This window comes from Typopeltis vanoorti, chromosome 13 (assembly GCF_054136105.1).
Source record: "Typopeltis vanoorti isolate ZY-2024b chromosome 13, IOZ_Tvanoo_1.0, whole genome shotgun sequence".
In the NCBI taxonomy this organism is placed as follows: Eukaryota; Metazoa; Arthropoda; class Arachnida; order Uropygi; family Thelyphonidae; genus Typopeltis; species Typopeltis vanoorti.
This window is the reverse complement of record NC_143561.1, coordinates 97,746,628-97,759,518: the sequence shown is the minus strand read 5'-3', so window position 1 is coordinate 97,759,518 and position 12,891 is coordinate 97,746,628. Positions and strand designations below refer to the sequence as shown.

At 36.5% G+C, this 12,891-nt stretch overlaps 1 protein-coding gene across 1 annotated transcript in view; it reads left to right on the top strand.

Annotated features, from left to right (window-relative positions):
* LOC150100406 (uncharacterized) overlaps positions 1 to 12,891 on the top strand; it is a 621,895-nt gene that overhangs the window by 509,708 nt on the left and 99,296 nt on the right. Inside the window, exon 32 of the mRNA XM_090402392.1 lies at positions 155 to 252. Coding sequence (XP_090258518.1) covers positions 155 to 252 — 98 coding nt within the window. The remainder of the gene's footprint in view (positions 1 to 154; positions 253 to 12,891) is intronic.

Below are 12,891 nucleotides of genomic sequence, written 5' to 3'. Positions count from 1 at the left end.
TTTTTGCTTTTTCATTAATAATTTTAATAAGTGATTTTGAAGATTTAGTTACTAGATGACTAGAAGTATTAAGCATAATCAGTGTATTTTGACTAAAACATAGTTTTATATTAATAATATTAAAAAATAACAAACTAAGTATTCACTTTTTCAGACAATGGTTAAAAGTTCTGGGAAAAAGGGGCCAAAGAAGAATGTTACTATTGAGCAAGTAGCTGAGCTTCTTCCATTTCCCATCAGCAAAAGTGCAAAGTACTGTGATTTAATAAATTTAACATTCTCTCTCTCTCTCTCTCTCTGTGTGTGTGTGTGTGTGTGTGTGTGTGTGTGTGTGTGTGTGTGTGTGTGTGTGTGTGTGTGTGTGTGTGTGTGTGTGTGTTGAAAGTTTTTTTTTTAACTTGGTTATACTATAAATTAAAGATGCCATGAAATTATATTCTTGGTTTTAATTCTTTATCCATTTTTTTTTGCTTTTCTTCAATTTTGTTTTATCCAGTTTTGTTTGCTTACACTTGGATAAAGGACTGAAACCAAGAATATATTTCTTTGCATCTTAATTTGCTGTATATATACAGGTACACTAATACCATTGATTTTATGGCATCCTTGCTTTCAGAACCTTGCTGGATTAGCCGTTTTTGCCAAACCAACAGAGATTATGTAATAATAATAATAATAATAATTCATCAGTACCCATATGACTAACTAATTACTCTGCTCCCATGCCTCTAAAACACCATGGACCACTATAAACTTAAACATAAAATGTGAATTAAGTGAATTAATTATATATATACATCAATACAGATAGAAATGATACAGATCTATCAGTAGTGCAGTGCAGTGTACTATAAATGACAAGAGGTTGATTAATCACTGCATTTACAAAGAATGTTAGAAACCCTCCCAAAGTGAAAAAATTTAGAATTTTATTGGGTTGTTGAGTTAATCACAAACATCTCGCAGTTAAGGTCCTCCTGGATTACTATCTGTTTCATAGTTAACTGATTCATTATAGATCTTTGATGTTGCAAGGGGAACAGAACTTCTTTAAGCAAAGTTGTTTAATCACCATACTGGCCTCGGCATGTATATATCGCATCCATGTCCATAATGCCATGGATGCAAAGTGTCCAGTGAAGTCAATATAATCATTGGATATTATAGAATAAATTATATGGATACAAAGCATATATTTTTGAAAGGAGTGGAAGGAGGACAAGATTCTGCCATTTCATAAGAGAGATGATAGAACTCAAGCATCAAATTATAAGCTTATCTGTGTGTCAGATGTGGTTAAAGGGTTGGAGAGGCTGGTGAGAACCAGGATCCAGAATTGGGTTGACAACAGTGGTAGTATCTTTGGTGGACAACATTGATTTGCTAAAGGGAGATCATGCTTTAGTAATCTACTTACTTATTACAATAAGGAGATGGCTTCATTGGCCAGAGGAGAGGAATACACAATAGTATACTTAGATTTTGCAAAGGCTTTTGAGAGTACTGCATTATAAGATGATAGTCAAACTGTAGTGGTTGGATATTATATTAGTGCATTGGATTGGAGATTGTTTATCTGATAGGTATCAGTAAGTTGTGCAATGGGGAGCAATATCAAGAAGAGGAAAGTCACTAGTGGTGTGGCTCAGGGTCTGTTTTAGGGCCATTGCTGTTTAACCTATATGTTAATGATATTGGCAAAGATTTGAATGGAAATATTCAGTTGTTTGCAGAGTTGGGATGAACTATGAAGAGTAGAGTAGCTGATGTGGCCTTACAAGAAGACTTGAATAGATTGATTGAATGGGTAAGGGAGTGGGGATACAATGTTGCAAAATGTAAGGTTTTAAATTTTGGGAAACAAAGATGGGATGTACAATTTATGCTTGGTGGGGATATATTGTTGTAGGTGGAGGATATAAGAGATCTTGGGGTTGATGGTGAATAAGGATCTACAATTTAGAGGGCAGATTGCCAAATTTGTAAGGACAACACAATGATTTCTGGGAATGATGTGGAGGACACTGCCTTGTAGAAGTAAGGAGATTCTTGTTCCATTGCATAAGGCTCTGATTAGGCCACACGTGGACTACTGTGCACATATGTGGTCACCTGGTTTTCAAAAGAATGAAGAGATGTTGGAAAGGGTCCAGAGGTGACTGACTAAGGTAGTTTCTGATCTCTGAAATGTTGAATATGAAGAAAGATTGAGAAGGTGCAATTTACAGAGTCAAGTGGATATGATGAGGAGGGGTGATATGATAGAGATGTATAAGTTGGTAAGGTGTTGTTATAGGATCAGTGCTGAAGAGGTTTTTCATAAAATGGTGGGAGATCAGGGTCGAACAAGAGGTCATCCCTGGAAGCTGTATAAAAAGGGTATGGACAAGGGAGCGAGAAGCAGGTTTTTTTCATGCAGAGTTGTGATTGATTGGAATGCCTTGCCTGAGAGTGTAGTGTCTGCAGAAAATTTGAGTATGTTTAAGGCATGTATGACAAAAGGACCTCCTAGATGAATCTCTGACTCCATGTGCTCTTAGGGTAGTAATAATAATAATAATAATGTGTCTGGTTGGGTAGTTAATGTACTTTGATATTTCTCTAATTTAACAGTTTTTGCATATGCAAGCAACACATGAACAATCACATTCGCCTTTAATGCATTAATATTGATTGGATTTTAAGGGTATAGATGCGAACACAGATTGATAACAAAATAACTATTTATTAACTTAAATGCTAATATTTCGCTGGTATTATATCCAGCATCTTCAGAGCATGCAAGCAAAGTTTGTTACAGTAGAAAGACAATCTGGTGTAACAGCGAGACTAGTATGAGTAATTGTAGCATGCAACACAAAGACTAAAGTCCTAATTATGTGCCATCTAAGTTTTTTTAAAAAAAAAAACAGATATTAATTTGATCTTAGGATGACTGTCTCCCAACATTTAATCAATAAAAGCCCTGAAACATGCTTGTTGAAGTTTGGAGTATGTTTCAGAGCTTCTGTTGATTCCAGGAACAACCTCTGACTTGTAAAAAAGCTTCTGTGCAATACTTTTGTTTTTTTTTCAATTGATCCTGTGTGCAAGGGTATCCAAAGCATGGTCTGCCAGACCCGACTTGCCATAGCGAAAGTGCCAGATATATTTTTTTGTGTTCACGATTTTACGGATGTCCAACACGATTTAATGCATTAAATCCTACAGAGCCATTGCCGACATTTTAATCAGAAGAATTGTCAGATGTCAAGAAGGCCACAACTTACCATCATATCACAACAGCTCCATGAACTTATCCTTGCTTAGAAGCTCTATTTAAGGATAAATGTAAGCACAGTAGTAAGCTGAGAATCACTCAGAATCAAAGAATTACACCAATTGCAGACGGAAATAATTAAGTGAGTGAGTGTGTACTGCTTGCAATGCCATTCTGTGGTAGCCCAGTGAACAAGTTGGGTAGTGGTGGAAATCTCAGGTGCCATTAGAAATTTTGTCTGCACTCAAGGAAGTGCTGGACCATCCATTGCTGGAAAATTGGTGGTATACCTGTGTGTGTGTATGTGTATACACTCAATGGACAAAACATTAGAGATACCTACCTAATGGTGTGTCAGTCCTCCTTTAGCATGAATAACAGCCAGTACTCTCTCTCTCTCTCTCTCTCTGAGACATTGACTTTACCATATGCTTGAGGTAATTCCAGTCATGCCTTTTGCAGCAGTGTCTTCAACTGTGCCTTAGAAGTCAGTCCCAGATACATGGATCTGATGTCTTGCTTTACGGCATCCCAGAGAGATTCAATCAAATTGAAATCTTTGGACCTTGTGGCCACTAGGTGACCTCAAATGTTCCTCGACTGGATGTGTCACTTGAGAAGGCTCCCCAAACCATCACAGAGCCGCCATCACCTCCTTGAACAGAACCGACATGACACAGTGAGGAAATGGCATCATACTATTAACACCACACCCTCCCTCCCATCAGTTTGGTATAATAGAAAATGGAATTCTTCGGATCACACAATTCTGGTCCACTCTGCAAAGGTCTAGTTTTGACGGTCCTGACGCCAGGTGAGGTACACTGACCAATGACAAGCTGTCAACAGTGGCACATGATTAGGGCACCTGCTCCTGTAGCACATAGTATGCAGGGTATGCCTTACCATTTACTCGCTGTTGCTGCTTGAACTTGCAACATTGAAACTGGATATGATTTGTGCTGCCATTGCCCTGTAGTTGGTCTGTACTAGCCTAGACAGTCTACATCGACCTGGTCATCAATAGCATATGGTCGGCTACCACTTGCATGCTGGGCACTGGTACATCTGTGGATGGTATACTCACAGTAGACCCTTGAAGTGGTTGCCAACAAGAACCATAGAGTTATTACTACTTGGGCAACAGAATGATCCATCTGTCTTGCACACCAATAACACGTCCATGATCAAAGTCTCTAAGATTGCCTCATTTACCCATTTCATTGCTTGCAATACACTGTTGGGAAGTTCCAATGCTTGCCTATCTATCGTCTGCATTTGGTTTGGATATGTTTCACTATGTTTTGTCCATTGAGTGTATGTGTATACACACACACACACACACACACACACACACACACACACACGTGCGCACACACAATGGACAACACATTAGAGATTGGGGTGGTGGGAAGTTCACACTGGCATCTCCCACACAGAATAAAACTAACCCATACTTAACAGATGGTAAATATGCAGATATCGGGCTTTCCAACATGGTATCACAATCGGCAAACATGGGTAAATGTGGCAATCTTTGCGACTTTGATCATGGACATATTATCAGCACAAGACAGATGAGTCATTCTGTTTGAGAGCAACCATATCGAGGGTCTACCAAAAGTATACCATCAACAGTGGTCTGATGAATCCTGTTATCAGTTATAAAGAGCTGACAGGATGGTGCAAGTGTGACATTGACAGCATGATGCCATGGCCATTGTGCTTGGTTCTATTCAAGGAGAGGGGTAGGCTCTGTGATGGAGAGGTCCTTAAATGCTGTGAGCTACCCAAATATGCTAGCTGATCACCTACACATTGTCATGGCCTTTACACATCCTCTAGCCAATCATCTGTTTCAGCAGGACAATGCACTGTCCCACCAGGCCACAACCACTCAGGCATGGCTTGAGGAACACTCATCTGAATTTGGGACCACGCAGTGGCTCCAAGATTCCCTGATTTCAATCCGTTCGAATCTCTCTGGAATGCCATATTGTAAGATATCAGATCCATGTATCTAGGACTGATGACTAAGGTGCAGTTGTGGATAATGCTGCAACAGGCATGACTGGAATTGCCTCTGGCATCTTGTGAAGTCATGCCTCAGAGAGTACAGGCTGTTATTTCTGATAGAGGAGGACTGACATGCTATTAGATGAGTATCTCTAATGTTTTGTATGTTTGTCATCATCTAGATGCCGAATAAAATAATGATAGTAGTATTTGAACTTTTCTTGGAGTAATACCAGAAAAGAATATTACAGAAAGCTAAGTCAGAGTATGAAAAGAAACTGGCTCTGCAAGTTAAAGACAATCCAAAAGGATTCTGTTACTATGCTGGAAGTAAAAGAAAGAATGAATTTGAAAGAATAACTATACTGAATTCAAATAATATGCAGGTGACTGATGCAGAAGTGATTGTTCAACTAACGATATGTAATTTTGCTAAAAGCTATCAACTTGGTATGTGCAACACTGAACTCACTGCTACCTCTTCACCATATGAGGAAATTCATGTGGATGAGTTGGAAGTACTAGAACTGTTGCACAAACTGAATAAGAATTTTGCAATAGGAACTGATGAGATATCAGCACAGATGCTAAAAGAGTGTGAGTCTTGGAATAGGGAAGATTCCACAGGAATGGAAAGAATGTATGGTAATCCCATTGCACAAGGGTGGTGCAAAGACTGATGTATCCAACTATCGACTAAAGACTGATGTATCCAACTAGCATCATTATCTCAGGAATGGAAATAAAGATTTTGGAATTGGTTAGTGCTTTCATTCATAAATGGATTGACAGAGAATTCTACTATGCAATGAACAGCATGTGTTTACTAAGGGAAGAGTTTACAAAACTCCTGAATATGGCTGGCCACCACCCAATTGATCACTTGATTCTCTTTCACCTGTAGGAAAATTTGACACTTAATTTACAGTAACATCCTCTGATGCATTTCTCAAATCCAACACCTTTGATCCCCTTGTATCCTCTATTATGTCCTGCCTAAAATAATTGTTTCTCAAAAACTCAAGAAATTTATTCTCTTCGGTTTCAGATGCTATCTCTTTATTCCAGTCTATATTACCATAATTAAAATCATCCATAATCACTGTCTTCTTATTAGCCAGACCAGTTTGCCTATATATTTCCATCTCACTGCCTTCCATATTACCAGGTCTGTAGCAACACCCTGCCAAACATTTCATCCTGTTCACCTCCACTTTACACCATACTGCTTCAAACCCATTGTTGCTATTTGCATGCTCACCTTAGATGGGCACAACTTCTCAGCTAGAATCAGCAGCACTCCTCCTCACTTTCTGCCCTGTATGTGTTCATGAAAAACTACATATACATATCTCCCTATATCTATTCCTGTCAGAATGTCATTCTTATTCAATTGCATCTCACTTATTCAAACAATTTTTGGGTGACTGAAATCTATCAATGCTGCAATATCATTTGCCTTATTTTGAAATATCCCATTACAAAGTGTTGGGGACATTAGTACATACACCATTAAATACAGGTGGTGTGATACTCCTGGCCAATAATGAAGATGAACTGCAATAGTTTTTGCATCCTTAAACATATATACTAGATCATTTCTGGTTCTATAACAAGTCCCACCAACCATACTTCTCGGATATCACTCCTCCATTCTAGCCTCCCCACCTTCTTGCTGTTAGTCCAGCTTTCCCCTTCCACAAGTTGATCTAGCTAAAGTCTTGTATGCTTAATTCTGTATGTCTCTGTTGTTCTTTCATTGGATTAAATTGTTGATTACTTATTCTAACTGCTCTGTTATACCTTCAAATTTTATTACTATTGACATTTTAAGTCAGATTATTACCAAGATAATTAAAGCAGTTTACTTTCCAAATATAGGTATTCCTCGGTTAATGTTACCTCTGGTAATGAAGCCTCAATATAACGAAGTCCGCAATTTCATGTCCCATTTTATGTAAAAATATTAAAATTTTAAGGTCAAAGCCCAGCAATCATCCAATTGGCGAACGATGGTGACTCGTTCGTTGTTTGGTATCACATACTTCCAAGCTGTGGGCATGTCTGTTTTAACACTTTTGCACATCATCCACATTAATTTAGTCAGTGCTTAGACTTCATAGGGTGTGTGTTTCAGTGTGGTGCATTGCAATAAATGATCTATGTTCTCTGATAGCATTATTGTAGATTTTGTAAATATTAATTGATATTTTGTTTTTCTACCCATTTAGTTAAAATGTCAGAATCAAGGAAAAGAAAAGCAATTTCTTTAGAAACTAAATTAAATATACAACGTGTTGAAAGGGGTGAAAGAAAATCCGATGTGGCACATTCTTTAGGATTGGTACAGTCAAATGCTCAGAATTGTATAGATGTTACAGCAGCAAAATTAACTCCCTTAAGGAGTCCAATTTTAGAAAAAATTTTAAGTTTGTAGATATATGACATGTCACAACGTCATATGCCTTTAACTCAACTGGTGATTGAAGAAAAAGCATTATTTTTGTTTAATCATCTGAAATCTAAACAAACTGAAGAAATTGCAGAAAATTTTGCGGCTCTTCGTGGTTGGTTGGAGAAATGTAAAAAGCAGACCAGAATTCATAGTGTAAAATTATCAGGAGAAGCTGCAAGTGCAGATTTTGAAGCTGCGAATAAGTTTCCAGAAAAACTAAAGGAAATAATTGAACGTGAAAAATTTTCACCAAATTTGGTGTTCAATGTCGACGAAAGCAGTTTGTTCTGGAAACAGCTACTATCAAAAAGCTTCCTTTCTATTGAAGAAAAATCAGCAGCTGGGTTCCAAGCAACCAAAGACCATTTAATGTTACTCTTTGGATCAAATGTCTCTGGCAATTTTAAATTAAAATTGTTATCATTTACCATTCGGAAAATCCAAGGGTGTTAAAAGGTAACATAAAAACGCATTTACCTGTAATATGGAAAGCTAATCGAAAAGCGTGGATTACCAAGGAGTTATTTACTGATTGGTTTGTAAGCCATTTTTATCCAGAAGTGAAATGGTATAGCCAAAGAAATACTTTTGAAGAAAAAGCTCTTTTGTTGTTGGACAATGATCCAGGACATCCTGCTGATCTCAATACATTTGACACACGCATTCCTGTCAAAGTTGCCTTTCTTCCAGCAAACACAACTTCCCTGATTCAACCGATGGATCAGGGAGTAATAGCAACATTAAAAGCTTATTATCTGCATGGTACATTAAGCAATTTAATTGAACTAGAAGATAAAGAGCAAATGTCAGTTAAAACTTTTTGGAAAAACTACACCATTTAAGAAGCAATTGAAAACATTAATAGCTCTTGGAAAGAAGTCACTCAGAAATTCTTAAATGGAGTTTGGTGCAAATTATGGCCAGAAGTTGTACTAGAAGAAGAAAATAACATTCAAGAGATTAGAAATGAAGTTATCCAATGGCTCAGTCAATAGGTTTCGTAAATGCCAACAAAGAGGATGTAAGAAATTTATTAAATGCAGAAGATGATGATTTTTCAGTGGAAGATTTAGAAAAACTTTTTAGCAACGAAGCCAAAGAAAATGAAGACAAAATTAAAGAAGTTCCTACTAAAAAGTGTTAGCAACCAAAGATTTAAAAAGTGCTTGAATGACATTGAGAACATTTAAAATTTTTTCAGTGAAAATGATCCTGATTTAGGAAGAAATGTTATTATTAAGCGATCAGTGTTAAATGCAATAAATCTGTATAGACCATTGTTAAATGAAAGAGAAAAAAAGCATAAACAATCAACTTTAGATTCGTATTTTAAAATGTCGTGATTTTATCTTTGTTTGGTATGTAATATTGACTTTTTATTTAATAAAGCTTTTCTTTTTTCAAAAAAATTCTTTCATTTTCTTTACATACGAACGTATCTCTATTATGGCCGTAATATTTTTACCTCTGAGAATGAAGTTTTGCTTAACAAAGTAATTTCTTGGAACCCATCCTCTTCATTAATCGAGGTATACCTGCAATTCTATTTTTAATACGTTTTACTTTGAATTGGTTTCTTTCCTTGAAAGGTTGTGATTTTGGTTTATGCAGTTAATATTTCTATAATGTTTAAATAATATACAGAATATTGTAGTTCATCTTCATTATTGGCCAGGAATACCTCATCATCTGCATTTAACAGTGTATTGAGGTGCCCATCATTTTGCAGTGGGATATTTCCATGAACTTAGAGTCTAGTCTCTGATGATATGTTGATATATATATATATTAAAGGGGAGTGACTGAAGTATCACATTAGAAACCATTAAGTCCTGGTGTTTAACAGGGCTGCCTTTTTCTGGTTTTCGGTTCGAGACTTCACTTTCCATTTGACTGCTATGTAGTTATATTTATAAACATTGTAGATTAGATTACCACTATCATTTGGTTTAAGGTTTCATCATCAGCAATGCTTTCTAAAAGTTGATTTCTGTTCATACTGGCAAAATACTTTTGATTGTTCTTCAGGCATCAAACTTCTTCCCAGTTATCTAGCTTGAGGATCAGTCAAAGCTGGATAAATGGAAAGTGACCTCCACATTCCCTTTTTAAGGAATGTGGAGAACTGACCATGATTTCTGACCTGCTCAGTCCTCACCTTCTCATGGTGCAACTCATTATTAGGTAACTACCAGGATACTGAATGAATGAGAACATGTTGGCACTTTGGATGGGCTGACCAAATTGTATTCTTATTGGCTTAAACCAAAATAACATGATGGTACCATATGATAGAATTTTATGCCAGCTGGGGCATTGCCCAGTTAAACAAGGCCCTGTAGTTTTCATCAGAGAATCAGGATAAATGGTGAAAAATCAGCTATTGGAACAACTTCCAACTCAACATCAGCAGAGTTCAAGAATGGTACCTTCAAAATAAGCATCAACAGAAACGAAATGGAAGTAGTAGAAAAATCGAATGAGTACCAGATTGACATAATAAATATTACTGAAACAAAGAAGACAAAAACAGGTGAGATTTTTCTAAGTTACTGGCATGGATGTGTGTGATTGTCTTTAGGTGAGAGATGAATTTCACCTGGTGTGCGAGACTGTCACTCCACTTATTAAGCAGCCTGAAGTGGCTTGAAAAGGTTCTATGTTTGGTCTCTAGAGCAGGGTTTTTGGACTTGGCAAAAAATTAATAAAAATATATAAAATCAGTAAAAATAGAAAAAATTCCTTAGCATGATTGGCCGAGTGGTTAGTGTATTCGCTCTCCAGCCAAAAGACTGCGTTGTTCAAATCCCACCGTGGGCATGGATGTTTGTGATTGTCTGTGAAAATACTAGTGGTAATAGCTGGTAGATGGCATCAATGTAGTTGCAGTTCGTTAGTGGATTGAGTGTTGGAGACAGAGAGTTGTAGACTAGGTGCCCTTCCTCGATGAGTCTTTGGACTCCCTGGAGGTGTCATGTAATGACACCTTCAGGGAGTCCAAAGTCTGTAATAATAATAATAATTATTATTATTATTATGGGTATCTCCATGGAGTCAGTAGACTCATCGTAGGAGACCCAAACTATCAAAACAATATCTATCATATCTTTTCTTGAATTCATTTACAGACGAAGAACTCGCAACTGAGTCAGGCAATGCATTCCACTCATTCACCACCCTCCAGGCAAAAAACCTCATTCTTACACTCTTGTTAACCACACTTTTCCTTAAACACAGCTGAAACATTTCCCCTGCATCAATCTTATAAAAATCTTTTTGTAATTTAAATGTTTCTATCATGGAAGTATCAACGCTTTATAAAGAGAAATAATAAACTCTTTATCTCTGGATGTTAGTGTGTTCCTCAACAACCAAGTAATCCTGTGTGCAATCTTGGACACCTTAGCAATGTGTTCCCAGAACTTCATCTCCCTATCCACCAACACCCCTAAGTCCCTAGCCTCATCAATCTCTTGGAGTACTGTTCCATCAGTGTAGTACACAGCTGGTAATCTTTTAATCCCAAAATGTATAACTTTACATTTTTGCACATTGAACTGACATCCATTACCTTTTGCCCATTTTTCCAGCTTATTTAAATCATCCTGCAAACTCTCAACATCAGCTTGATTTTTTATTGTGCTACTCAACTTTGCATCATCAGCAAACAACTGAATATCTCCCTTTAACCCATTTCCTATATCAGTGTACTGTAGGTTTACAGATAAATTCCATATTCTCTCAGGGGGTATATAGGATTGTATGATAATACTATATGAAAAGTTACATCATTGCTAACTTCCTATCAATAATTTTCCTCGAAATTGGCCTATTATCTGTCAACATTCTAATATTATCAGATCTTATATTTCTATCTTCTAAGGCACTTTTTACGGTATCAGTCCACCTACCTGTTGGTCTTTCATTGGGTCTTTTTCCTGCCATCCTGGCAAAGAACACTTATTTAGCTAATTTTTCCTATCCCATTCTGTTTAACTGCCATATCACCTGAGATTAGTTCTACTAACACATTCCTGAATGCTAACAATGTCAATTCTTTTATAATAGTCTCATTTTTAATATGATACTTCCATTGATGCCATCTGTTCATTCAATAGCTCAATCAAAAACAATAGATATAAGATATTACATTCAGGCAATACTAATCAGGGAAAAGGAGTAGCTATAGTATTCATTACTGGATAATCTTCCTGAGCAGGCAGTATCAAGTAGAATGATGTGGACAAATATCAAAACAGGGACACTGGACAGTGAGACTTAGTTGTGTTTATGGTCCCAAGAAAAGTTGATTCTTGTTGAAGATCTAAATAATGAGTAGAAAATGATTACCAAACATGTTGTCAGAAAGTTTGGAGAAAAGAGCAAAGCCAATAGAAAAAAGTGCCTGCTGGATTTCTGTTCAAAACATGGAATAATCATTACTAACACCATGTTCCAACATAAAGATGCATACAAATTCAAATAGAGAGAAGATACAAATAATAAGAAAAGTCTCATTGGTATATTCTTGTTTATAGTGATATATTTGTGCTGGTTCAGGACACAAGAGTATACAAAGGATTTGAAATCAGAAGTGATCACCATTTTGTTTTGAGCAGGATTAAACTACATATCTTATTTAAAAGAAGAATGTGTAATGAATATTTGATAATGAATCAAAGTTGAGTAGCTTTCATAGGTGAACTGTAAACTCAAACATACAAATGTTATTCAAGAAAAAATGAAAGAGTTTAAAAATGAAAACCAACCTTGAAGATTCAGTGGCAGACTGAAGAAAATATTTGTTTCAGCTAGAGAAGTGTGTGGTGGTAATGAAGTTCTCTACAAGGATAGAAAAATGGGAAGTTCATGTGTTGTAGGAAGTTTAAAAAAAAAAAAAAAAAGGGTGGGGCAGGGGAGTCAAGCAAAAGAAGAAAGCATATTGAAAGTTGCTGGCAAATAAGTCACCTTGTGCTCTTATTAGAAAACAGAGAAAAGTTAAAGAAAGTGAAGAAGCACTGTGTGAAACTAGAAAAATAGAAGTCATGGGAAGAGTTGGTAAGAACATAAAAAATAAATATCAGGAAACTGACAAAATATTCTGGAAGCTATCAAAATACTGAGAAATGGAGGAAAGAATGCTGTAAAAGGAATCAGAGAT